Source organism: Gobius niger (genome assembly GCF_951799975.1).
Source record: "Gobius niger genome assembly, chromosome: 6".
NCBI classification, from domain to species: Eukaryota; Metazoa; Chordata; class Actinopteri; order Gobiiformes; family Gobiidae; genus Gobius; species Gobius niger.
Window position 1 is genome coordinate 22,346,892 of NC_136857.1, and position 27,410 is coordinate 22,374,301.

General features: G+C 41.8%; 2 protein-coding genes across 3 annotated transcripts in view; both read left to right on the forward strand.

Moving 5' to 3' along the window:
• LOC306963829 (helicase ARIP4-like) overlaps window positions 1-19,274 on the forward strand; it is a 61,947-nt gene extending 42,673 nt beyond the window's left edge. For both annotated transcript variants that reach the window (XM_079557548.1, XM_079557549.1), the window contains 21 exons: window positions 6,163-6,406; window positions 7,194-7,327; window positions 7,453-7,632; window positions 9,395-9,609; window positions 9,770-9,952; window positions 10,714-10,847; window positions 11,672-11,883; window positions 11,976-12,179; window positions 12,348-12,486; window positions 12,598-12,775; window positions 12,873-13,082; window positions 13,258-13,376; window positions 13,457-13,578; window positions 13,904-14,003; window positions 14,368-14,573; window positions 14,670-14,845; window positions 15,110-15,306; window positions 15,750-15,940; window positions 16,123-16,212; window positions 16,308-16,397; window positions 17,015-19,274. In XM_079557548.1, coding sequence (XP_079413674.1) covers window positions 6,163-6,406; window positions 7,194-7,327; window positions 7,453-7,632; window positions 9,395-9,609; window positions 9,770-9,952; window positions 10,714-10,847; window positions 11,672-11,883; window positions 11,976-12,179; window positions 12,348-12,486; window positions 12,598-12,775; window positions 12,873-13,082; window positions 13,258-13,376; window positions 13,457-13,578; window positions 13,904-14,003; window positions 14,368-14,573; window positions 14,670-14,845; window positions 15,110-15,306; window positions 15,750-15,940; window positions 16,123-16,212; window positions 16,308-16,397; window positions 17,015-17,856 — 4,166 coding nt within the window. In that variant the 3' untranslated portion in view covers window positions 17,857-19,274. The remainder of the gene's footprint in view (window positions 1-6,162; window positions 6,407-7,193; window positions 7,328-7,452; window positions 7,633-9,394; window positions 9,610-9,769; window positions 9,953-10,713; window positions 10,848-11,671; window positions 11,884-11,975; window positions 12,180-12,347; window positions 12,487-12,597; window positions 12,776-12,872; window positions 13,083-13,257; window positions 13,377-13,456; window positions 13,579-13,903; window positions 14,004-14,367; window positions 14,574-14,669; window positions 14,846-15,109; window positions 15,307-15,749; window positions 15,941-16,122; window positions 16,213-16,307; window positions 16,398-17,014) is intronic.
• A 2,648-nt stretch (window positions 19,275-21,922) lies between these two features.
• On the forward strand, window positions 21,923-26,746 carry tmem115 (transmembrane protein 115). The gene is made up of 4 exons (XM_079558758.1): window positions 21,923-22,244; window positions 23,054-23,686; window positions 24,944-25,308; window positions 26,292-26,746. The coding sequence occupies exons 2-4, from the start codon at window positions 23,195-23,197 to the stop codon at window positions 26,536-26,538; spliced, it is 1,104 nt and encodes a 367-aa protein (XP_079414884.1). The 5' UTR covers window positions 21,923-22,244; window positions 23,054-23,194; the 3' UTR covers window positions 26,539-26,746.
• Window positions 26,747-27,410: the final 664 nt, after the last annotated feature.

The following is a 27,410-nucleotide window of genomic DNA, read 5'->3' on the forward strand; positions in this document are numbered from 1 at the left end:
GCTTTCGCAAGCTCACCAGGGAGCAGTTTGCGTGTGCACAATTCCATTTAAATCCACAATTATGATTGCCAGTTTGAAACCCTTTTAGCAATGTTTTCCGCTTACACAATCTGTTGTTTCTCTCATCTTTTTTTTTTTGGAGCATCATTTGCTAAGCTCCACATTGGTCCCAGTTCAGCCCGACCTGTTGCTCCGTTCCCTCAGGTGTAATTACAAACCAACAGCAGCCTCCTATTCTCTATTTTATAACACACGCTCTCTTTATGTAAAAGGCGGAGTGAACTGAGCATGCTCACCACTGCACCTGGCTGCACTGTCTGGAGGAGAGAAGGTCGTTTTTGTAAAGGAACTAGAGGAGAGGATTTGAAGTGAGGTTGCCTTCATACCATTATAAAATTGAAAGCATCAGAGAGGCAGATAAGAGCCAGGATTCTTTGCGTTGGAGACGTCTTGTTGAATATTTTTTTGGAGTGCACCACCATATCAACTTAAATAGTGGTACCAACGACGCTATCAATGTTTCCTTTGTAGTAATTGTCATCTTGCTGCCCCTTCCCTCTGACCCACACAGCCCCTGCATCATGATAAGCTGGTTCTCTGTGTTCACACCATTGACAGTATATTTAAAAACAGCAGCAAAAGTCTGCCCGTCTGTCTATTTGCATCCATCACTATAAATCCATAATCAACATTTTGCCCTGTGTAGATTTAGAATTGCCTCCTGTTCTTGGCACAAACGTACACCGTGGTTACTTGTTGAACACCATTTCCGTGTCTTTCCTGGAATTCCGTTGGATAACTGTGACGTGGGGATTCTCCGTGTGCAGCTGTAGTAAATATGTGGCGTCACAGAGTAAGCAGCTTATAAAATACACAGAGACAGACGCTGCACTTTGGATGTCCTCTGGGATTATTCTGTCTGATGCACAGATGAGATAAAAGTAAAAAAAAGTAAAAGGTGATGGGTATCTATGAATACAGTAGTATTATTGAAGGTGACTAAGCTTTCCAAGAATATAATTTATTTGGTACACAGTTTAAACTAATCCAATGATAGGAGGATTTGAAACTTTTTTTTCATTCATTGCTTTCTGATCGAATTCTTAAAGGTGCAGTTTGCAACTTTTTATGGTAAAAAAAAATGAAAAGTTGATATTAATCTGTATTTGATTTTTCAGTGATCCAGCGGATGCTTGGATGGTTAGTATAGCGCCTTTACTGACCCGATGGCCTGTAGGGCGCTCCAGGATCAATTGTTGGTTGGTTTTCGCTACTGATTGAACCGTATCCATGGTTACATTCCATTCCGAAAACCAAAAATCCTGAAAAAACCTGAATACAACTTGATCCTCGAGCATCATAGGAGCCACCGGGATGAAAAGCAAAGGCACTAAGCTAATCACCCACACAGCCAAAAGTTGCACAGTGCACCTTTAATGTAGTTGGTAACAAGTTATTAAATTGTACATTTCAAACCCTTGTCACACAAAGTGAAAACATTGATTTCACTGTTGGACCGTGGGAACAAAAGTAGCCATGTTTCTGCCCCCCCCCCCCCCCCCCCATCAGTTGTCTTTAGCATTCTGGTCAAATCCTCTTGTTTGTTGTAGCTTACCTAAGTTTGCTGTAACTTACCTCTTCAGTCATTTCCTGAAATCAGAGACGGTTACATAATGGATTTACAATCGGCAACTATTGTTTTCTTTCTGATGGTTGTGTAATCTCCCCCCCCAAGGCTGAAAAGTGACATCTTTTTGGCAGATGCGGATAAAATATAGCTAAGTTTCACGTCATCAACTCTGACCAAATGCGTCAAGAAGATCCCACATTCCTATCAATTATGTTATGCAAGAAAACAAAAATGATTGGCCGAGAAACAAAGTCTGACATTACACTTACACTAGCAACAAATGACTTACATTTATTTATTTTACTGAAAGGGACCTATCTACCTATTTAACTTTACATCTGAACAAAAAATTGGGTTGTAATGTCTGTACTGCAACTTAACTACCAGTACAACTTGAACGTCATTGTGCTGAATACCTTTCTTTTTCATTTTTCCGTTACCCAAAGCTTGAACGCAATGTACAAGTGTCTTACATAATTTAAATGTCTGACTCCCCCTCTAATCCTTTAACAATGGCTCAGATCGTCTCATTCATGTGTTTTTATTCCAGTGTTCTTTAGTTACATAAACACTTACATACACAGATGAGATTACGTAACTTCAGCACAAGACGACTCCCTCATTTCTCAGACAGGAGCGGGTCCCACTGGCCGCACATTCTTGGACGCCACATTTTTATCATGTTTTCTGAATTACACGGGGGTTCGACGCCGGTGCGCTGTCTTTTGATTTGTACAGGGATCTACGTGCTCAATCAAATGTCTCCGGAGCTTAATTTCGACATAAAGGAAATAGATGGTCAGACACATGTGTGGAAATAGGATTGTACTGTATGTGAAGAAAATTGCAGTATTTGATACAGCTGTCTAGTCTACTGGGATATTTTACTGAACCTTTTTGACACTTCGGTTATTTAAACAAAAAATAGTCTCATTTGTTTTTTTTAGTTTCTCCATCAAAATGTGTCAAAGCAAGATTTATAAACTATAACGAGACTAAAAGGAAACAAAAGTCGGAAAATTCTGACTCACACTAAACTCTTCCACATCTTTAGGTTTATGTGTGTTTTTGTTTTGAACCTTGATCTTGAGATACTTTGTGACTATTTTATAATACCATATATTATCTTAGTAATGATCATTTTCCTATATACTAAGCAGCCATACTATATATATACCAGGGGTAGGCATCGCCAGGCCTGGGGGCACCAGCATTGAAGTTTTTTTTGGATAAATATTATTAAACAAATGACACTAATACCTGTTAAAGTGCCCTAGAAATACTGAAAATACAGTCAATTACTCCAAATTTCCTTGGAAACGCCCCAACCCCATATAAGGACAGATATAATGAACATTGGGATTATGAGAACTTGGGGCATTACTTAAGGCCATGATTGGGAGATTCGGACCCTGGACCTTTGATAAGCCATAAAATTGCCTTTTTTTAAAGCCTTTTTGGCTCCCTATCTAAATCAAAGTAATTTCAATGTGTCTGCAGTGTACCCCAAGATTGTATTTTCTCAATGTAACTCTACGCTGAGATTCGTTTCGTTTTACACACCACAATCACAGCAGCAGCCGCCTTTGAAATGAATTGAACCCGTCGCAAATTACGCTTCAGGGGTTTGTTCACCTGCAGCTGAGAAACGCCAACATGGCCATTAGCATCGTCTGTAAAGTCAACTCATACGACCTTTAGGTTTAGGTTAACAATGAGCGTGGCGCTTGACGTTCTTCGGGGAGCAAACGTTGGCTGTGTCGTGTCCACTTAAAATAGTTTAGAAAGATACTTTATCTTCCCCCAGAGCTGAGGCACTGGTGGTGGTGGGGAAGAGGACAGATGGGGAAGCAGAAGAGGCTGATATTTCCGGATAAACGTAGATTAGAAACCATAAAAAACACCCAAAAAAAAGGCATCAACAAACAACAATTGATCCAAAATTAACCAAAGGACTATTGTAACCACTCGCTACTATAGTTCCCTGCACTGGCACTGCCGCTGACTCACTCGCCTATTCATCCCATTGTTACTGTATCAAACTGCATCATCCCCTTCCGGCTCTTGTCCAAACTGCGAGGCCCGGCTTGTTTGGTGATTGACTGACAGCTGCAGCTCTGTACGCGGTGTGCTGTATGTTATGTAACGGCTGTCTGCGACCTCTCAGCCAATCAGATGTTCCCCCCCCCCCCCGCGCTCCCTATAAACCCCAACGCCCCCCCCCCCCCCCACCCGCTCCCTTTGGTCTCCACAGCGCCCAGACCCCTCGCTCCCACCCTGTCCCCGTGTGTTTCTCTATGGGGCTGCTTTTTGGTTTTTCATTAGTTACATAAGCTGTTTTATGTTTGCCGTTGCATAACCCGTACACTCTGTCTGGTCTCCGCGACAAGAAAAGCGGGAGAGGGAAGGTGTCCAAGGTTTTGGCAGGTTATAATAAAGCCTACAGTTTGTGGCTCAGACGGCGGATGCTTTATGCGCTTCCGTTGGCTTTGATTGTCAAGTCACGGCAGCTGTCAGCAGCACATCGGGCTCGTGTCTGGTTTGCCTGTGGATTCAGATGAAGTGACAAGGCGCGTCCAAAATGTATCTCATTGAAAAGAAATGCACACAAATCAAGTCATGGGTCGAACCAGCAAACAGAGGGAGGAAGTTGTGTTTTTAAACCGTTCGCCTCGGCTCTCATAAAACTTTGCACGTCCGTTTCTGCGGCGCGGGAATTTGCATGTTTTACGATTCCCAGGAGCAGAACGGTTCGAAACTTGTTGCTTTACGATTTAACTACAATTAAAATATAGACATAGGTTGACAGAAAGGTGTCACAGTCTAGGAGTCGATGCCGTGATCTTCTTGCTGTGAGGCGTGCGATATCGGTGTGTAATTTGTAATCTTGTGCTGTCACTTCTCAATACACAACTCTACCGTTATGTTAACTCGCACTGTATAAAATGTGTATGTGTTTTGCTTATCAGTTAAACCCACAAATGGCCACGGCCTCGACTTAGCCCATTTCATACGTCTTGTTCCAGTTGGCTGCCGTTTCGAGTGATTCTTGGACTTTTGAACCTTTCCCAGAAACACGGAGCAATCACATCCAAAATAAATCTACACTTGCCTCCACTCTACCACCGCTCCTCTGTGCGTATGCATTTCAGGAATCGTTACATAACTGTCCCCTTCGCTAAAGTAGTGTGTGCGTTTCTTTTTTTTTTTTATATTACGGGAACTCATAATGCATTTTGTTTGGACATTACCAAACCACTAAGAGCTCGCATAAAGAAACCCCACTTATCTCCTCGTTCAGACATTGTTGAGTAACCGTCTCCATGGTTTTTGTGGACATGGAAAAAGTAAGAGGAAGGCTTTTACAAACTATGCATCACATAGGTACAACATATATGCCTGATCATGAGTGAAATATGTCTGAAGAGGAAAGGCAATACATAACATGGCTTCACTTGATAGTCGCATGTTTACCATAGTTGTGATTTGGGGCAGATTTTCGCATGAGATGCCCTCACTCCCTGTATCAATAAGCATTCTTGGCAATGTTGACGTGCGTAGTGTTTTGAAGTGTCTGCCCCAATAACATACTGGTTGTTAGGTGAAAGCTCAAATCATTTTTGTCACTTTTCTTTTACAAAAAAATGTGTAAAAACATTTGTTGTGCTTCATATTACATAATTTAAAACAGAATTAACACCTTATTGGAAAACACTTCATTGTGTGGTTTGTCTACCTGATTTGTGAATTTGTGAATACGCCTCAATATTTACTGAACCCTATCGATATTCTACTCGAGTAATGTCAAGGTACAATACTTTAGAATCAGTGCAATTTAGGGCTTCTCTACAAATACCCATTGTGGCTAGTCCTTTTTAAAGTAACTCACAAGGATTTTAATTAGATGTAAAGGTGTTGTATAGTAGCCTATATTTGCCTATAGCATAGAAGTCTGGGCTCCTCCCAGTCAGAGCAGCGAGAGACACTGAACTGGATCTGTGCGTTATGCAACAGTCATGAATATTGTGCTTATGAAAGACATCAACAACAAGTGAGAGATGTGTAGCGTGTCCAAGAAGAGTCAAGCTTTTGCCTGCGCAAACATGGAGTCGCAGCCAAAGAACACAGTTTAGAGAGAAATTGGTGGTTTGTAGATGTGGACAGAGGGAGAGAGAGGAGCGCAAAAAACATCTTACATAAAACACCCTGCAGAGGGGGGTAAACAGAGAGGCTAGCTAATGACGCTAGTGGGAATATGAAAATGCCTGTGTCAAAGTAAACAAGAAATCTTGGATGTTTGGTAACAAGGACCGGCTTTTTTCTTTGTGACTGTTATATTTATGCTGTTGAAACACACACAGGATTATTACATTATATCCAACTATGTATTCATTTTTATTTTATTTTTTCATTTTAAGTGTAACAAAGAATTTCTTTTCGTGACTGCACTGACTATTTCCGAAAACTCCTATGGTTGTGTCCACAGATTTAGCCCATACTAACTCAGATTCTCTTTTTCCTTCTCATTACAGACCAGTCCCACCACAGCGCCCCCTTCAGCTCGGAGAATGAGGCGCAGGGGGGAGACCCGGGGAGATGGCAGTGCACTCCTCCCCAGTCCTCCTCTCAGCCTCTCCCCTCCAGAGACCACGCCCACAGCCCTGGAGGCCTCGCCCACAACCCTGGAGATCCCGCACGCCGCCGGAGCCCCTCCCCCACCCACGACCTCACCAAGAAGAGGAGCTCCAAACCGCAACACATGAGACGCAACATCAGGTACGAGGCTTTGCTCCGCGAGCGTCGGTGCGCACAGTCCACTACACTGTTAGTAACTGGGTGTAACCCCAGTTCTATGCCCATGTAGTCAACCCTCTTCTTGCTCTTGCACTGAATTCTTTCTGCCCGGCTATACTCTGCAGCTTGTGCGATATTCACGTAATTACTCACAGATTTTCATGTTGCTAATAGCCATCCTGCTAATTCACCTGTTCAGTATGTGCTATTACCCACTGTGACCAGCAGGGGGTCAACTGGTACCAGTTTACTATGCGAGAAGTGTCCTAAAAAATCGTACCTTCTAAATGATACTTTCGAGAGTTTGATATTGCTAACCCAGTTCATGTTATCAATAGAATATTAGATTTGATCATACAGATGTTGCTGACATACATATTGCATATACCATATCATACCAACTTTATTTATAGCGCACTTTAAAAAGTCTACCGTTGGCGAAAGTGCCTTACACACATCTTACACAAATGGAAGAATTGTTTGTAGGTGAATATAAGTGCAGAATCCCTCGAGCGTTTCTCCACTGTTATGAGTCAAACCATTCTCGGCTCATTTAACTATGAACCACTGTCTTTGAAATACGCTACGTCAATACAACGTTGCTACTACAGTGCTGCTGTTCCTGCTAGTAATACATTTGCTCTTGCTCCACACTGAGGACTGGCCCGGGCATTTTTACTAAGTTCGTAGTCCGCAACGTCGCTCTTTTCTGCGACTCCGAACTGGAAATCTGGCAGTTACTGAATGCGTTGTTCCTTTGTGTTTGTAGAAAGTTGCTTCGCGAACATCAGTTGGAGGCGACGACCAAAGCAGCCCAACAGGATGAGCTAGAGAGACGGAAGCGACTTGAGCAGCAAAGAAAACAAGACTATCCTCTTCCACTGCTGCGTGATTACTCTACAGGTAAATAATGTAGAAAAGCAAGCATACTGGACATTGGAGGGAATTGTTTATCTTTTCAACTTCAGTTTTTCGACTGTAGTCTTCAGAATATATTTGAAACTGTATTTATGTGGCTTTTTTCGCAGCCGATGTAACAAACCACCTGAAGCCATCCTCCGTTTCCACGACAGCAGCCTCTCAACAGGAAGTCCAGGTCTATAGACAGGAAGTGATCTGCCTGGACTCCCGAAGCCAAGGGATCAGAGAGGGTGACTGTAAAAATGATGCACTGCGCTCAAAGACAACAAAGATCCCACACAAAACTGGTAAGAACTATATATATACAGTATAAATTCAACAGATAAAACCATCTCCTCACTAAATATGTTCCTTTAAACTCCAATTTGCAAATTTAGAGCAACTTTTTACATGCAAGTCACACTTTAGACCTATATTTGCTTCAAAACACAAATCCGACATGATAAACTGATTGATGTCTCAGCTCTCGTTTCATTCATAAAGGTTCCAGCTTCCAAATCGCACACACTTAAGATTCTCCATTGGCTCTTTCTTTCATAAAGTCGTGGAAACTGTGACAATAAGGGAACCAGACGTAATAGAATTAATGACATTTGGTTGAATTACATGCAACTGTAGAACCAGCTCTGAGCCTGAGGGCTACAATGTGAAACGACAGGAAAGACGGATTGTACATGAATTAGGCAAGACAAACATGACACACAGATATACTTTTGGGGAACACGGTAATCCCCAGAGGTATACAATTCTTTTGATAGCGACTTCTACTCCTTCACATTAGCCTTAAACTTGTTATTTGTTACTATTTTGTGGCAAATCGATGAAGTATGATTCAATTTCCCGTGTAACTTGCCCGAAAGGCTTGACCAGTAAATTGTGAAAAAGTATGTTTTTTTTGTGTGTGGATCAGCTGCTCCTGCTGCTTTTGAATATTTAACACTGGCAGTGGCTCGGGAACAGGCTGTACTGAACTCCGCTGTCCACAGTAAACCAGATACCACTCATCTCTGTCTGCACATAACACAAGAGTGGTGTTTATATCCTGGATTTGCCTGGGCAATCAAACAAAGTACGCTTTGAGATGGATGTTATAGTAGCGTAGTAGAATAGTCTGGACATTTAAGATGATTTTTAAGATTTTGTTTTTTAAATGCCCTTGTGAAAATTTTATTTTTTTCGCTTTTTTTTCCCCACTTTTTCACTCCCTTTGGTAACTTGTATTTATTTATTTATTTTACTTACATTCATGAGGGGGTTCAAGGGGGTACAGAAAAAGAGCTAACATGTTTTGACATCTTTTAGGATATTAAGGAGGGCTATACTGTGATAGAGGAGGTGACTTATCGATAGTGTTCTAATTAGGATTCTGCCTCTACTTGTGAAGTGCATTAGATGTGCTGGTGGCACAGTGACACAGAGCGCTTGTGTAAGCCTCCTCTGTACAGTCTAATCCACTTGAATAACACATGGCTCTTATATAAGGACTATCTGTTCGCTCTGCACTGCCAGCTTGTGTAACCTGCCCCGTCTACTCCCACCACTGCTCAAAACTGGGCTATGGCACACATTCGAGTTGAAGTCAAGTTGAGAATTAAATACTGACTCTTTTTTTTTTTAGTTGTCTTTTTTTGAATGGTTCCTGACAAAAAAAAGAATAACATAATCAAAACTTGTAGATTTCGTTTTAGTTTACTACTTAAAGTTTGACTTACAACCTGAGGAACACTCTTGAATTTCTATGGAAATTAGAGGAAAGAAAAGTTTAATTAGTGATGCAGAATCATTTTATGATGATTTATACTAGTTTTTCAAATGAATCAAAGTCAAGCGTAGAAATAGTCAGCGATCAGGAGAGATTGACAGATGTGGCACATGGGGCTCAGGTAGTGATTGTTAAAAGGAGGAGACGGAGAGGCTGATGATTCTGCTGCTGTGGTGAACTTGAAACAGAGGAGGCTGAAATAGTTGAGTGGTCATTGATAGTAAATAACGTAAGGATTTGGATGGGAGAATTTGTTTTTCTATCAGCTATAATTGTATTTTCTTTAGCAGTAACGGCGATTTCAGAAGAGGCCTCTGCGGTTCCCACCTCCAGAGAGAGCCCCACCGAGGAGAGAGACTCGGAGCCCAGAGGAGCCCACGTGAACGACGCTCTGAATGGGCCGGACGCCCGGGGGAGAGTCCTGGTCAACACCAACCACCCAGACAGTGACCCAGACATTTTCCTCACGCCACAACTCGCAAGAGCGGTCAAACCACACCAGGTGAGAGCACATCATGCCACTATTTCAAGCAAAGTTATCGACCTGTTTGATTTTTTTGTGTGTGTTTCAAGTGCAAATTTTCGGACAGAAAAAAATTATGAGTCTAGTGATGGGCAATAGTGGCAAAAATATCTTTCTTCTAAACACCATCCTCTTGCAGATCGGCGGTATCCGGTTCTTGTACGATAACCTGGTGGAGTCGTTGGAGCAGTTCAGCAGCAGTCCCGGTTTCGGCTGCATCCTGGCTCACAGCATGGGCCTGGGCAAGACGCTGCAGGTCATCTCGTTCATCGACGTTCTGTTCAGACACACGCAGGCCCACACGGTCCTCGCCATTGTCCCCGTGAGTGGAGAAAAAACAATGTTATATGTTTGTTTGTGTAACTCCATGCACTTCAACTCATTAGGGATGTTTTTCAAATGGATTGAAATTAATTGTGGACCTAGAATAGCTACAGACGGCATTGCGTCAAACACAATTTTCCACTCTTTTTAGCCGTTGTCTGGCAGAATATAAATTTATTCATCACTTTGCTCCTCCCCATGTCTCTGTATCTTTATTGGGTAGAAAACTATATTCATAATTCAACATTTGCTTAAGGTTTACTTTTTTTCTCCTCTTTGTTTTCCCCCTCAACTGCTTCAAACATAAAGCCTATTCAAGTTTGGGGAGTAGTAATTCAAGATAAAAAGATAGATTGTTTTGTTTGATTTTTGTTTTGTTTTTTCACATTGTGGAAAATTGCTGAAATATTGGATATGTTATTTACTTACATCAGTAGTTAACGTCCCTTTTTTTTTAGGTTAAACAAAAAAAAAAGGTTGCGAATGTATTGTTAGTTGCTGCCTTGTCTCAGTATATTACTTCACTGTGAATCCTCATTTACTAATAATAAATTGCAATAGTCGTCCATACTCGTCCACAAGCACTTTATGTATTATCATGTTTAATCAAAAAAAACTAATTATATTATTATAAGCAGTTGGGATTTTTTCTTTTTTACACATAGATGTTTGAAATAGTAATAATACTGACATTTAAAGGATCTGCAATGAACATCAATAAATATTTTTAAATATGGATTTTTCGATTCTCTCGCCCAGGTGAACACTCTGCAGAACTGGCTGCACGAGTTCAACACATGGGTCCCAGCGGCTGAATCTCTGCCTCCCGACGTGGACCCCAAACGCATCACTCCACGGGAGTTCAGAGTACATATTCTCAACGACGAGCACAAGTCAGTACAATACTTCATCACTCCACTCCTTTATATGCATATTAAAAACTAAAACCATTGCAGCAGCACATGCATATAACTCAATAACCCTAAGACTAAGCATGTTCTAATCCATTTATTTGACAGGACCAGGTCTAAATCAGCTCCAACTGTATTATGTAAAACAAATGTGTTGCCCGTGTTCCTTTAAGACACTTGATCCACTGACCTCATTCAGATTTCTCTCCCCCCTCCTCCATCGGTCTTACATAATGACACCTGTCTTCACCAGAACCTTCTAAATAATAGTCATTAATCCAGTAATTACTAGTAATACCCGCAGTGGCTGTGGCTGTATTACATTACGCATATCATTGCTGTGGTTTGGAGACCTATTTGCAGTTGTATCTAATTATAATCATAAAAGTTGTGCTGAATTTTAATGTGTCGTCGGTTTATGTTAAGGTCAGGCCAAATTGAATGTTCACAGTTCTGCACTAGTACTCCGACTTGACTGCTTACTTTTTAGTATCCCCTTTATCTACGCTACCCATTATGGTGTATATAGTGTTTGTATTGTGAGTCTAAGTGCATGATGTCGTTTGTTTAAATCGAGGTAATACTGGCCTTGCTTCTAGTGCTGCTTCTTAAAGGTCAACTATAAATAAATAAATAGATACAATGTAACGAGACATAAGCAAAGCATGGAAAGCCACTTATTTAATCACCTTCACTACCAATAGGCAAGAAGCGTATGCCAAATGGGGCATTCTCTTTACAGTCGGAGCTTGACATGAAAAGTAATTACTAAATCAGTTTTGTATTTTAATATTTGACATTTTTAGGAACACAGCAAGCCGAGCAAAGGTTGTGGAGGACTGGTACAGAGACGGCGGTGTGTTGCTGATGGGCTACGAGATGTACCGACTGCTGTCCCTCAAGAAGAGCTTTGTGGCCGGGCGCAAGAAAAAGAACAAGAAAAACTCCACCAGCGCAAGCGGCTCGGGCTCCGTCATCGACCTGGACGAGGAGGACAAACAACAGGAGCTGCTCCAAGGTAAAAATGATGTGAAACAACACGATTTGGGTCAGAAACATGTTTTGTTGTTGTACACTGTCCGATTAACGCAAATATTGCTCCTCTTTCAGGCATAGAGAGAGCCTTGGCGCGGCCCGGCCCTGATGTGGTGATCTGTGACGAGGGCCATCGCATTAAGAACTGCCACGCCAGCACCTCCCAGGCCCTGAAGAACATCCGCACCCGCAGGAGGGTGGTGCTCTCCGGGTACCCGCTTCAGAACAACCTCATTGAGTACTGGTGCATGGTGGACTTTGTGCGGCCAGACTTTCTAGGTGTGTAAACCTCTCGAAGATTCTTCTACTACTTTGATTATTTGAATGTTTAATTTTGCATCGTTAATTGCTATTTTCACGCTCCTAATTTCTCATCCCTCGACCATCCAAAGCTATGTTTCCCTTAGCTTCACTTCCCTGTTAATGAAACTCTCCTCTCTTCTGCAGGTACGCGTCAAGAGTTCAGCAACATGTTTGAGCGGCCCATTCTGAACGGGCAGTGCGTGGACAGCACTCCCCAGGACGTCCAGCTCATGAGATACAGGAGCCACGTGCTGCACAGTCTGCTGGAAGGATTCGTCCAACGGTGAGTGTAGCCGACATGCATTATGGAACGGCATCCGGTCTACGGGGGCTGCAGAAGTCAGTGGTAATTGCACATTGGATGAACGTGGGTTTTTCGTATGTGTTTTCACAGTCGTGGCCATGACGTCCTGAAGGATCAGCTCCCATCGAAGGAGGAGCATGTGATCCTGGTGCGCCTCTCCCCCCTGCAGAGGGCGCTGTACACCGAGTTTATGAACAGATTCAGAGAGGCAGGAAACACGGGCTGGCTCAGTCTGAATCCTCTCAAGGCTTTCTGCGTTTGCTGCAAGGTAGGAGAAAGTCAACTGTTACCAATGCGTTAATGTTTTGTTCATGTGTGTTCAAGTTCTTTTAGTCTGATGGGTTTTCCTCTCCCTCCCCCATCAGATCTGGAACCACCCAGACGTGTTGTACGAGGCCCTACAGAAGGAGAACCTGGCCAGTGAGCAGGATCTGGACCTGGATGACATCACCTCCTCCCGTTGCCAGGTGACGACCAATCAGAAGACCAAACCGCTGGATGCGCCGAATCCAATTGGCGGACTCAGTCTGACCCAGATGCAGGAGAAGGCCAACCAGGTCATCACTTATGAATGGGTATGTATTTTAGGCAAGTTTCAAGTGGACATGAGGGGTATTAGTTAAGTCATTAGATAAAGCTGATGGTAATTATTCATCATAGTTTTAAATATGTGAAGCCAAGGAAACCTAGGTGTAATGTCTAACTTACACCTTCATTTTAATAGTGAGAAATGTGTGTATCTGTCCTCAGGCAAAAGAAATTATGAACGACTACAAACCCGGCCTCCTGGAGAATTCAGCAAAAATGGTTCTGCTCTTTCATTTAATCGAAGAGAGCGTGAGGAAGGGAGATAAGTTGCTGGTTTTCAGGTGAGACATTCAACATAAGACTGCATGTTGTTTTTCCTTGGTACTTTTATCTCATACAAGCCATTCTGTACATCCCACAGTCAGAGCCTGTCCACACTGACAGTGATCGAAGAGTTTTTGGCCAAGCGAACCGTTCCCCCTTCACCAAACTCCAACAAGGAAAAACCCAACCAGAACTGGGTCCGAAACCTCAACTACTACAGTACGGTCACACCAGTTCAATCTCACCGTCATTGATATTTTTGTACTTTCTAAGAACATGTTAAAGCACAGACTCTTTAGTTAAGTTCATAGTCATTAAGTGTAGATTTAGTCTTTCTTTTTACCTCACAGTGTTTGTATTATTTTTATTATTTTTATTGTACACATTTTGCTTGCAGAAGCTTTTGCCATTGACCCATAATAAGTGCTGCCACCTGGTGTTAGCTTTTGAAAACTGCCTTGTTCTTTCATAACACTGCTCTCACACACAAAATATTGTTGAGCGATTGAAATAAAATGGTTTAAACTTTTCATTTTCTCTTCAGGACTGGACGGCAGTACTACAGCGTCAGAGCGAGAACGTCTCATCAACCAGTTCAATGATCCCACAAACACTTCGGCCTGGGTCTTTCTGCTCTCCACCAGGTGACTACAGCACTCCACAGAAACAAATGCCAGAGTAACGAAATATGACACTTTCGCAGTGGTCACAAACTCGAAAAGCTAGTTTGTATACTCGGACAGATGTTTGTTTTTACTTCATCCTCCTGCTTATATGCGTGAGTGTATTTATCATTAACCTCTTAAGCTGCGCCTGAACCGAGCACATTTCCTTCAGTTCGACCTTGCCCAAATATAAAAGCTTCTTGAAAAAACCTACAGGCTGTAAACTCCAGTCAAGCTTTTAGATTTGGGTAAAGATGATCTGGAGACAATGTGCTTGGTTAAGAGGTTAATGACTTTTCCTCTGATACAAATCCTAACCGTCCGTTTGTGTCGGTTCTTTCAGGGCTGGCTGTCTGGGAGTGAACCTGATCGGAGCGAACCGCGTGGTCGTGTTCGACGCCTCGTGGAACCCCTGCCACGACGCCCAGGCGGTGTGCCGGGTTTATCGGTACGGACAGAAAAAGCAGTGCCACATCTACAGGCTGGTGTGCGACTTCACCCTGGAGAAGAAGATCTACGACCGGCAGATATCCAAACAGGGCATGTCCGGTGAGTCCAAATTATTCCGCCGTCTTCTTACCAAGCGTTACTTTTATTTGTAAGTCTGCTTCATAAACTAATGTAACTCGCCTCTTTGCTCCTCAGACCGTGTGGTGGACGATTTAAACCCAGTCCTGACCTTCACACGGAGGGAGGTGGAATCCCTCCTTCACTTTGTCGATGAAGAACCGCACCCTTCTGAGGTCCAGCTTCAGCCCAGTGACAGACTGGAGTCGGTCCTGAAGAGGGCACTGGGTCGCTACCCACACCTCATCACAAAGGTAGCCATATCTGTCAGGAAAGTCCATGTGCAACAACGTAGACAAGGGCGCCCTCTGGTGGTGCGATTTCAGCAAGCATGTCCATTGTACATGCTTTAGTAATGATAGTTTCCTTACTTTTTAAAAAATATCTTGAGCTAGTGTAGAAAGAGTAGTAGTCGTTTGTCCCGTATATGTCTGTTCTTTTATGTGATCTTCTTTAACAGCAGCCTATCACAAAATGAATGAAATGAACCAACTTTCTGCTTATTTTGCATTTTGTAGCAACCGTTCGCTCATGAGTCCCTGCTGATGGATCGGCGCGAGCTGAAGCTAAGCTCTGCAGAGAGGAAAGAAGCAAAGAAAGGCTACGAGGAGGAAAAACGCGCCTCTGTCCCTTACACTCGACCCTCCTACGCTCACTACTACCCCGCCAGCGACCAGAGCCTCACGAACATACCTGCCTTCAGCCAGAGGAACTGGTCAGTAACACATGGGGGATCAATTTCTTAACCCCCACCGGAACCAGTCTTATTTTGTCCAGTTTGGCATCACCCAAATCTATATGCTTCTTGAAAAAAATGTCAAAATAGTGACGAAAACAAGGAGAAAAAGTGGCACAAACACAAAAATAAAGTAACAAAAGAGCATCAAAAAGTGACGAAAACAGGGCAATAAAGTTACAAAAAAGCAACAAAAAAACAACATAAAACGTGAGAAACATGCAGCGACAACCCAACAAAAAAGTAACTTCTAGATTTAGGTAAAGCCAAACTGGAAAAAGCGCTCGTTTATGGCGGGGATTAAGAGATGTGCAGTATAAATAAACATGCCTTGCCTTGCCTCTGTCAAATAATAAACTGATTGAAAACTAAAATACTTTATCTTAGCCTTATCGATCTTTATTCTTGCTCTCCTCACCCAGGCGTCCTCCACCTCGTGCTGAAGTCAAACCCGTGGCCAGTGTGCGTCCGGTCCAGTCCAATCCTGTTCCCATGACGCCTGGCCAGGCCCCCAATCCTGACTCCGCCTCCTCTGAGTCCAAAATGGAAGGCTTTCCTGTCAACTGTCTACAGAAGGCTGGGGTCGTTGTGCAGAAGATTGTCACATCAACAGGTAGCTATGGGTTTTGTCGCTTATGTAATCTGAATAGCAAACATTTTAGCACTTATAACAAAGATTTAAAGTTGGCTATTCTGCATTTTAGGGAAAAGAAGTAAATAAAAATAAATAAATATACATATCAATATACAATCCGTACAAATAAATTAAGTAAAAATGTTGTGTATCTCTTTTAGACATAGTAATTCCCGGCACCAACAGCTCGACAGATGTTCAGGCCCGAATCTTGGCTGGAGAAAGCATCCACATTATCAAGGGAACTAAAGGTATGCATGTGCTAATATATCTGGTACAAAGTGAACCTTTTAAACTGTTGAGCTTTGATCTAAATATGTCTATTATGGACTTGTTTTTTGTCCAGGGACCTACATTCGGACCTCAGATGGCAGAATCTTTGCCATAAGAGCCGCAAACAAAGTCAAGGCAACAGAGGAAAATGTGACTCAAACAGGTAAGGATTACATGACTTGGATTGGAATGAGGAAGTAATTATTTATTTATTTTACAAGAATTCTATTTCTAAATATTCAATTCTAGCTGCAACAATACTGGATTTAAAGAAGAACTAAGTAACGTGTTTACCTAACAAGTGTTAATGGGATGATCGGGGGGTCTTTCATCTCCCCCGGTGTCTCTGGCCAGAAAACAACAATTGCAGTTTTCCCTGCACCGGGTCGGAGACAGTATTTACAGCCAAGTTGTAGTGAAAAAAAATATCTTCATTGTGTAATTGAATGTACTATATCCCTCTCTCCCTTTGCCTTTCCTGTCAGCGTAGTATTTACTCTCACGGACGATTAATGAGTAAAAACGCAACATGCGACGACACCCACAGTGGCCTCTAGTGGCATGAGTTACTAAGTTCTGCTTTAAATGTGTAAAGTGTATTTACTTTCACATTTAGCCTGCTGTCTCATGGGCAGTAAGAGGATTGTTTTTTGTTGTTCATGATATAAACTGGAGACTCCATAATTCAAAATCATAAATGGTCTAATGATGTAATGAATATAAATCCTTTCTTATTTATGGAACACAGCAAGTTAACCATTTCTTGCTTTAACTTTCCAGACTCCCAGCCTGAACCTGAAGACCTCTCTTCCAATGGGAGCAAGGGCCGTGTCTCACCTACCAGAAAGTTGCCATCTGTGCCCCGCCCCATTTCTCCAGACAGCCCCGAGATTATAAATGAGCTCCAGCGCTACACAGCAACCTCTGATCAAAAGGAGTCTGCTCTTCTCAATGGCACTGCCCCTCCCAAAATGGCGGCCGCCGTTAATTCCGCCTCTTCCGCTCCTTCTGCTGCTCCTCAAGATTTGCGCATTAGCTCCAAACGCAGATCTTCCTCTCCCATCTCAGAGGAGCGCCCCAGCAAGCAACCAAACATGGGCCAGCACTCCACAGCTACTGCTGCGTTAGCCTCGCAAAGCTATCCGTACAACAGCGCGTACCCCCTTCCGCACATTGCCTTGAATCCGACTGTTCTTAGCCGATCCCTCTACATGAATTCCCCCTATTTCCAAGCTTCCCAAATGGGCGAATCTGGATATCTATACCCAGATATTTCCACAACATCTCCCACCTCAACTGTCTCAACTACAACCTCTTCTTCGGGCAGCATTCCTCCGTTCATGCTTAGCCCAAATATGGCGGGCCTTTCCGGAATGCTACCCCCGGGTTTCCCCATGTCGTACACCCATTCTTTGGCCAATCTCTACTCCAAATCGATGCGCAATGGAGATCTGCTCGGCCCAGCTGCCACTCCTGGGCCCGCCGGAGCTAGCTTCCTCTCCAAATTCCCCACAAGCGCCGAAACTAACAAACGCGCATCCGTGCTCGTCAACAGCGCTAACCTCAGCAGTGCTAGCAGCTCAGACAACGACGATGACGTGATTGAAGTGAAAGGAGATTGAAAGACTGAATATTTTTGAAACGGGCCATTAGGGAAGCTAAAATAAAATGCTAATTGCTGTGCTAAAATGGGCAATTCATAGAGACAAGTTTGGATTTTTTGAGCTGTTTTGGACTGTGAGCTTCCGAATTGAAATCACTGGACTGTTTAGAAACTGCTGAGTGGATAATGCCTGCAGTGACCGCGTTTGGCCACTAGTCGTACTGCGTAGAAGCTCTAGTTTCTGCTTTGCTAAAGACTGTATTTGCTTATGGACTTGGCATTAGCTGGTAGCAACATCTTGTTCTAAATATTGTTTCGTCAGTTGTTAAGTCTTGCTACTGAGAAAAAGCATTTTAAATCGATTGAAAATATTCACTGCCAGGACCTGGGTGTTTAAGACCTTAAAAAAAAATGGGATCATCCTGAGGCTTTATTTTTAAACCAGTCGCTGAAAACCTTAAACTCAAGCAATGAGAATGTAACGCTAAATGCCTTTAAACCAGGCCTTTTTTTTAATGAATCTTGGGCCTCCTTCAGACCTGGTATTGAAAGAAATACAGTCGGTGATTACTTTAATGTAAAATTTTACCCGGTAGGCCCAATAAATGTGTCCATTTATAAAGATGTGTAGCTCATAAATCATTAACCCAAGCAATCTTTTTTTACTCTTTATTAAAAGCTTAGTGATCTTACCATTTTAAAGGTAACATGCTTCAGTCTATTGCAGTGTAGCAAAATATCTTGTTTCTGTATTAACGTAGTAAAAGAAATAGGAAGAAAAAATATATATACATATACAATATTGTAATTGGTGATATTGTCCACACCTATACACCTGATAACAAGCAAACATATTGGTCTTGGTCTGAAGGGGGCTCATCTTTAGGCAGCAAATGCGGAAAGATCTGGTTTCTATTTTTCTTTTGTAAACATCTATATATTTACATGAACCACTTGCCTGAAAAAAAAAAAACGCCAGGAAACGAGGATAAATTACTGCTTGTAGCGGCATTACAAACAAACAGAAGATGCCTTTTTCTGCCTCCATCTTTTTGAATGTGACTCGTGAGAGGAAGTACATCTCACCACCGGCAGTCTTACTGTAGCCTAGCGGAGAAAAAAACATGCAAATGACTCACTCAAGCCTATAATTCTGTATGTGTTTTCACACGGCAAGAGGTTGAGACGCCGATGTTTCGCTGGTTTTGTAGGCTTGTATCGTTACTGTGTTCACAACTGTGTTTTCCTAAAAAGGGTTTTGCGAAATGAAATCAAGGTTTTAGATGAAAGAAAAACAAACTGAGAACATTGGAGTGCTTAAAAGTGAGGTTTGGAGGTAATTGTTGGAAACCAAAATTACCTAAATTAATTAGGCCTAGTTGGACGACCAGAAAAGATCCAAAAGCCTAAAGTTTAGTCAGGTCAAAAAAAACTAAACCGAGAGAAACATGTGGTCACAAAGTCTGCAGCCATTAATGTGTATCTTACTTCTCTCCAAATGTCCTCAGTTAAGTTTTGAGCCAGTTTTCACTTTTCGCTGTTTTTCACATTTTTATCTCATTTTGTGCTGAAAAAAAAATCACCATTGTGAACCAAACATACAGTATGTAGCTTTGTTCAAAACAATCAAGATGAAGAAGAAGGACGATTGAGAAGCACAAAAGGCCAAAAAAGAAGCGCATATCTTATCACTTCACAGTCATGGACACTAATGTCGCCTTTAAGCATTTCGACTGGTTAAAAAAAACAGACTGAAGACTGCAGTTTGTTCAAACCCTATTGTTTTGAAAAGTTGATACACCATTACTTATTAGAGTGAGAAAAACAGTAAAGGATCCGATATCCAAATGAGCAGATAATCATCATTTCTTTTACAAAATACACATTTTCCCAGAGCTACATTTTGTACTTTTTGTCCGACATGTGCTCCCAGTGGCAGAGTGGTTATGGTATCTCCTGCTTTTCGATGAGGAGCTTGTGAGTTTGCTTCTTCACCAACACTTGAATATCTCAGTTTGTACCATGCCACTCTTTAGAAGCTTGTTATGAGTTTGATCCCCTTCTTCGATTTAAAGATGTTAAAAACATCCTAAATGGTCACGACTTCCAAATATTGTCATGTAATGTTGCTCTCCATAACCAGCTGGTTTTAATATACTTTCCTCTTTTTACATTTTCTGTTTTTTTTTCCTTTCTTTTTTTTAATTTACCAAATTTTTATTTATTTATATCAGTTTGTATTTATTCATTACTATTTTGTATTTTTGTACAATTATTTTTCTTGTTGCGTTTTGTTGTTACGGATTGTTTCTGTTTTCTTCATCTGCTTTGACTCTATAATGTGATTGTGTGGAAATATGTGGACCAATCAATTACTGCATAAGTACAGTCGAGAAAAGAAGTCATTCACATTCGGAAAACACTTGCACGCTAACATTCTGCCACAAAGACAATGTAGGATGTGCGTTCAAGTTTTTTAAATGATGTTTGCCACAGATTTCATTACAGATGGGATTTTTTTTCAATACTAAAAAAAAAATAGGTTGATTTGCAATAAGAGTATCATTGATTGTTAAACTCAATAGCAATATGGAGCCTTGTAAATGGGTTAGCTGACAATGTCTAACAATTTGCACTGAGGTGACGGCAATGATGGGGACGAAAGAAAACACTCAAGGCAAATGTATGACAAAAAAATGCTTCTGTGTTACTGGGGCCTTAAATTGGTGAAATAAATGAATGCATAATTGATAATGTTTTCTCAATAAATACATTATTTAAATGAATTTGAACTGCTACGAAACCAGCATAAGTACTGTGACTTTTTTTCCCGCTAAAAGATTATTCTCGCTCGCATGCAAATTACAGCACACATTACCATAAAAGCATGTGTGTCTTCATTTTGCCTTTAAGAAAACATTTTAAAAAAAACCACCATATTAGTCACCTAATTTTCAAACTCTTTACAGAACTCTATAGCTTGTGTTCATCTTGAGAATTGAGTCTAGCTAGTAGTTTTGTTGCATGTGTTCATGAAGCTAAAATCGATGCCACTTGAGAGAATTTCTTAAATGTGACAAGTGCTTTGTCTTGTACGTTCTTCATTTTCCATATCAAAAATGTCTCTGTATGTCATCCTTTAAGACAGCTTTGAATCGACCACACGCTCTTGTGCTCGTGAGGAGGCGGCTTGATACTTGAATTTATTTATTTTACCTACAAGCCCAGTTTTGTCTGATTCCAAATTGAGGAGAGCTGCTGCTGCTGTCTCTGTAGGAAAGAATCAAAAACGTGTTTGTTCATATTGTGTCAATGGATGATGTCTCTGATTACTTTTGGATTCTTTTTTTTTTGAAGTTTGTAAATAAAGAACTGTTCGAAATAAACATTCTCTGGCTTATTCATCGGGATTGGGAAGAGGGTATACTGAGTTTATTGTCAGTTTAATTTTTCAATCTCAGGTTTCAGTCTTCAGTGCACATTTTAAATAGATTGAGGAGCATTAAGTTTTGAAAGAACCCTGGAATATGAACTGCAAGAGTGGACAAGCTTATCTTCAGAACATTCAGAACAATAATTGCACATTTAGATCATTACAATTGTGTAAAAACTGTGTAAAAAAAAAGCCCTGGCTTATGCTCCTGCACATCATACCAGATGGCACTACAATAGGTTGGCTATATTTATGTTTTAACTCATCTTGTTGAGTTAAAATAAAATTTTCTGATATTAGAATTATGCATTTCCTTGATTATGTTTCAACAAAATCTATTTTTGTCAGGGGTAGGTCTGCTCCTTTTGAGCATGCAAATTCCCTCCTTTCCCAGTTGTATTTGTACGCTGCTCAAATAAACTAAATAACATAAAATAATCTACTTTGAGACAAAAAACAATGAACGAACAATTCACTAACTAGCATTTGCGGCTATATATCAATAAATATCACTGCAATTACATTTATTGATTGAAAGTTTTATGGATTTTTGCCACGCACGATTACTGTCATCAAAGTACTCAATTTCCCAGAAGGCACTGCTGCTGCGTAACACCACGTGACAGAACGTTCCAGCGTTCCTGATGACGTTGGCAGACGGCGCAGGTCCGTACGGTCCCGTACCTCTCACCGCTGTTCCTGTGGCAGGAGAGGAGTGTCCGCCGCGATTAAAACCAATTTCCACGGCTACCTAAGAAGTATATCTTGTCAAACTAGATCTGGTGCCAACTGGACTGAGTTAACATCGATTTAGTTTGAATTGTACGCGATTCAACAGTGTTTTGGCCCGTTTTCGGCTTTGTTTTGGAGGCCTGTTGCGAGCTACGAGAGATCCTCGGGCTCGCTTTGGAAACGCTGGGCCGAGACAACGCTGACACCGGGAATGGAGCTCCTGGAGTCGGATTTTCAATAAGGTCTTACTATTACAACCTAAACCGCTGTATGTCAGATGCAACACATGAAATACCTTCTTGATACGCCCGTAAAACACCTTATGTCACTCATGCTAACATGTTGACAAGCTAACTCTAAGCTCCTACAGAAGTTGACAGTTTGAGGAAGGATTTGCATACTGGATATCGTATTTCTCTCTACATCTTTGCTTCGAGCTTGTGAAAACTAGTGAATTCTTTCAGCTGGTGTCTGAAGGTCAGGCCGCAAAGTTGTGACAAAAGCTATTAGAGGTTACCTTCTGCTTGTTTATCTGTAATGTAAAGTCGCCTTGGTGGACTGGGAGGGTCAGGCTTCTAACTTGGTTTTCCAGTTCCTTCGTTATTTGATCAATTTCACTCAGAAACAATATTGACTCAGTATTAGATTATTTTTGCTCCAACGAAAACGAGTGGATAACTTGTATCACGATTCAGCGTTCTGGTTTGTCATGGGCCTGTCAAAACAGTTGGATCATTAAAGACTTGTGTTTGAGCATTAATCAATTCAGAGTCAAATTTATATGGTATTGTTATCAACATGAACTTTTACCTTTTTATAGATAGATAGATAGAGTAAATAGAGTAAATAGAGCAGATAGAGTAGATAGATAGAGTAGATAGTTAGGTTTGAATGGTATGTTTTGATATTTGGCTTAAATAGATTAAAATATACTGACTGTTTTCAATCAAAAACTACATCTCTTTGTTTTGCTCTATTGTGTGGGCCTGACCAACAGTAATATGGGCCAATATTAACTGTTTACTAAAGCTTATTTCTTTTCTTTTTACAGCTCTCCAGATGACTCCTCTTGAATATGTGAGGCTTCTTGGACACGTACCTGCCTTCACCTCACTCCACTGTTGATAAGCTTCTACCAATCCCAAACGGTCCCCACAAGAGAGTTTTATTCCCTTCACCTCAAATCTCCACCATGAATCGTTACCTGCCCGTGGCCAGACAGCACTTCCTGGCAGCGTTAGCCAGCACTAGCGTTGTCGTAAAGGCCATCAGCGCTGTGGTAGTCCTGCTCTATCTCCTATCATTTGCAGTGGACACTTCGTATGCCTTAGGGGTGACACCTGGGTATCTGTTCCCTCCAAACTTCTGGGTTTGGACGTTGGTAACTCATGGCGTGGTTGAGCAGCACATCTGGGGCGTGGCTGCTAACGTCGGGACTGTGATGGCCTGCGGACGTCTCCTGGAGCCGCTGTGGGGCGCTCTGGAGTTGCTTATTTTCTTTGCCGTGGTGAATGTTTCGGCCGGTCTACTCGCGGGGCTGTCCTATCTCCTAACGTACGTAGCAACGTTTGACCTGGACTTCCTGTTTGCGGTGAGAGTGGACGGAGTAGCCGGGTTTTTGGGAGGAGTTTTGGTGGCGCTGAAGCAGACGATGGGAGACACGACTGTGCTAAGAGTGCCGCAGGTGAGTAGAGCTTATTCAGAGCTTATTTACCAATTCTTGTTTTATGTCAATGACAATGTAAATATGTCACATTCTCAGATAGGAGGCAGACGCCAGTGTTCATGATTATATGGTATTGAGACTTGACTCCCGCCTGAGCACATTTTTCTCATTACGTGACAAAAATGTGACTAAAACGAAGATGAAAACGCCACAAAGGAGCGACAAAAAAGCAATGAAAAAAGATCTCAAAAAAAGTGACAACAATGCACGGAAAAATATCTGTTTAGATCTGTTTTGTAGGTCTTAGCTTTCAAATGAGGCGTATCTCTGGCCTATACGCTGTAAGCTTTTAGATTTGGGTAAAGGTGAACTGGAGAAAATGTGCTCGATTAAGATCGGGGTTTAAAGATTATGGACATAAGGGTTTAGAGAATATTGTGATTTCATGTGAATCAACATTTTTTTTGGGGTCTGAATGGGGCCCACAGAAGCTGCTCTTTCACAGGAGCAACTTTAGCGATGAGGTGCTGAGATTTGTAACGAGTCCTACATGGATGTAAACTGTGTCTAAAACGGGAAGAAAACGCCTAGTTTAAATGCATTATTAAAGCGTGGAATAAATTGCCTGTAATTGAAATGAATGAAGTCTAAACATGTCGGTGGTCCTCAGTACCACCTGACAAAGTCTAAGTAGTGATACACATACCACAGATCTAAAAATGGGATAACCCACGCAGCACAAAATGTTCAAATAACGTTAGCCTGTGGTTGGTAACCAAACCTAAAACTAACATTTAAGCCAATGTACAATATGTACAGTGATAAAATCTCATTTTTGTGGTAACATTTGGTTGCGTTGAGCAGGTTTGATGAAATGCTTTGCTGTTGTTGGCTCCTGTTCAGCCATTGTCCCTGTTCCTCTGCTACATTAGCGTGTGTGAATAAATGGATGAATGGTGGGAATTGGCAGCTCATTGCCTTGCAGTTAGTGGACAGTGAACTAGATATTTTCTTTCAGACCAGGATTTAGGATCAATCCAAGTGTTTAAGCTGATGCTACTGTTTTATTCCCCCATTTACTAAGCGTTAACAGATTTTTTTCCCCATCTAAATCGAACACAAGCATTTCTCCTGTCTTTATTTGGAGAAGAATAACATGATACTTAAATGACTGTTTTATAATATATATTCAGTTGTTTGCCTTGGCCATCGAATAAAGTTTGAAATCTTTTGAACGCCATGACAACACTCCTCATCTGCTCATTCGTCCTCCAGGTGCGACTAAAGGCGGCCCCTGCCCTGGTTCTCCTGCTCCTATCGCTGCTGCGTTTGTCCGGTCTACTGGACAGCGCCGCCGCCCTGGCCGCCTACGTGTACGGCGCTCTGTCCGGCTGGGTTTACCTGCGCTTCTACCAGAGACACAGCAGGGGTCGGGGCGACATGTCGGACCACTTCGCCTTCGCCAGCTTCTTCCCCGAGGCGCTGCAGCCGGCCGTGGGCTTCCTGGCCGGGTTAGTGCACGCGGCACTGGTCAAGATCAAGGTGTGCCGGAAAATGGTGAAGAGATACGACGTGGGGGCACCATCCTCCATAACAATCAGCCTGCCCGGGACGGACCCCCAGGACGCAGAGAGGAGAAGGTGAGCGGGTTTAATGAAACAATGTCTCAGTGGATGTTTAATTACAAAATAAAAAGCCATGTTGCAACTTAAAAACAGATATAAATGCAACCTTGGAATGAATCAATATGTATTATTAACTGGAGATGTGGGAAAAACTCTTCCTCTGGCTGGTAATCACTGGCCTCTTAAAGTCTTTCCTGCCCCGTATTGTCTCAAATGTTTTGTTGTCTCAGTGATGCCCCAGTCTGTCATTTCATATGAGCGTTTCCAGCTGCTGCCGCTGATCATTATTCCATTCACTGTATTGTCTGTTTCGCATAATGTCTGTCAGTTCCATTCAATAACATGACACTCGATCCTCCAGCTCAGTAACGCTACAAGAGAGCGAGCCTCCCTTTCATTTCACTACTATTAAAGTCAATTTGATTTATTTTTCTCAGAAGCTCACAAATGTTTGACTTCCTTTTAAATAAAGTTTTTGGCTGTCTTTGAGGAAATGTGACACCGCATTAACTGCACTCCCTAAACGCTTTAACATATAAAAATGTAAATTTATACAAGAGGACTAACACCTCTTTGCCTTTTCTTTTTTGTAAAATGTTTAATCGGGAATTAATTTTGCATTTTGAGTTGTGCTCATGTAAATCACAAGCGATAAGACTATGGGGTGTGACTCTTGACAAACTGCCTGAAGGGAACACTGACACACGATTCACATGACGTTTTACAAGACTCCACAATGCAGGTTTTGGGAGATCAATCCATAAAACCTTCTGAAACCAGAGATGGCTGTTGACGTACTGCATTCTTTATTCTTGTCATTCTTGTTTTTCCCACTTTTATTGGCACGCTGAGGACTCTCAAAATGACTCTCAGAAACGATGATAGTCTGGTTCATCATTCGTAAACCGTTTAATTGACTAGTGGTGTATCGTTCCTCACCCACAGAGGAGCAATAACCTGTCTTTGCACCATCTTAAATGTTCCCATTTTTCTTTCAGACAACTGGCCCTAAAGGCGTTGAATGAGCGTCTGAAGCGTGTAGAGGACCAGTCTGCGTGGCCCAGTATGGATGACGAGGAGGACGACGACGAAGACGAACTTAGAACACACTCTCAGCCCTTACTTCCTGTTTCCTCGTCCTCCTCTGGACCTATCACAGCCTCTGCCCACAGCAGCAGCACAACGTCATCTACAGCGCCGGAGTCCAGTATCATCAGCTTTGAGGACGCACCTTCTAGATCGTAACAAATAGAGCAACAACAAAAGAAAATCCCCAAAAACTGTGGACAGATTGGAGAGGAGCGCTGTACAGTGTTGAGAAGTTGATGTTGACTCCACATTTTCTTCTTGTTAAAGCTGAATTTTCTGTCTTGGACTTTCTCGCAGAGCTCTGTTCACTGCTTATGTCTGTTTCTCTTCAACTTTCTAAATAAATAACGAAATCGGTGCACTACTTTTTGGGGGTTTTAAAGGGGGCTTTCTGAGTTGGGTTAACACCATGGTTTCTGTTCAGACAGCACTATATGGTGTGGGTTTGTCTGGTTTAACTGGTTTTCACCAGCCGTAGCTCTATGGAAGCAAGTCTAAAGCATATTTTCAAGAGATTGCAAGTAATGTTTGCAGGACAATTGACACAATAGCATTTCTGAGGATCCTGATGTAAAACTTTTCATACAATCTTTTCGGTTGATTTCTTTTAGGAGAGGAGACCTTGAGGAGAAACTTCAAGTATAGAGCCTCTTTTCAAGCAATTATATTCAATCCTACCATGACTTAATTTTTTTATCTTCATCTCTCCTTACTGATGTCGAAGCTGTCGACTTTTACTACGCATTGCATAAACAATTTTTATACAGATATAAAATATTTAGATCATAGTGTCAAAATCAATTGAGAATCACAAAATACTTTTTTGGCCTATTTGTCTTATGTCGCTCCTTGCCACTTTAAAGGTTCAACTTTTAGTTAAATTTAGTTAAATATTAGTGCGTATTTCACCCTTCAATGATCCAGCAGCTATATGGGTGGTTAATGCTGCTTCTCCTTTTCATTATGGTGGCTGTATGAGGCTCCACGACCAATTGTCTTTAGGGTTTCTAGTAAGTTTTCACTGTTGA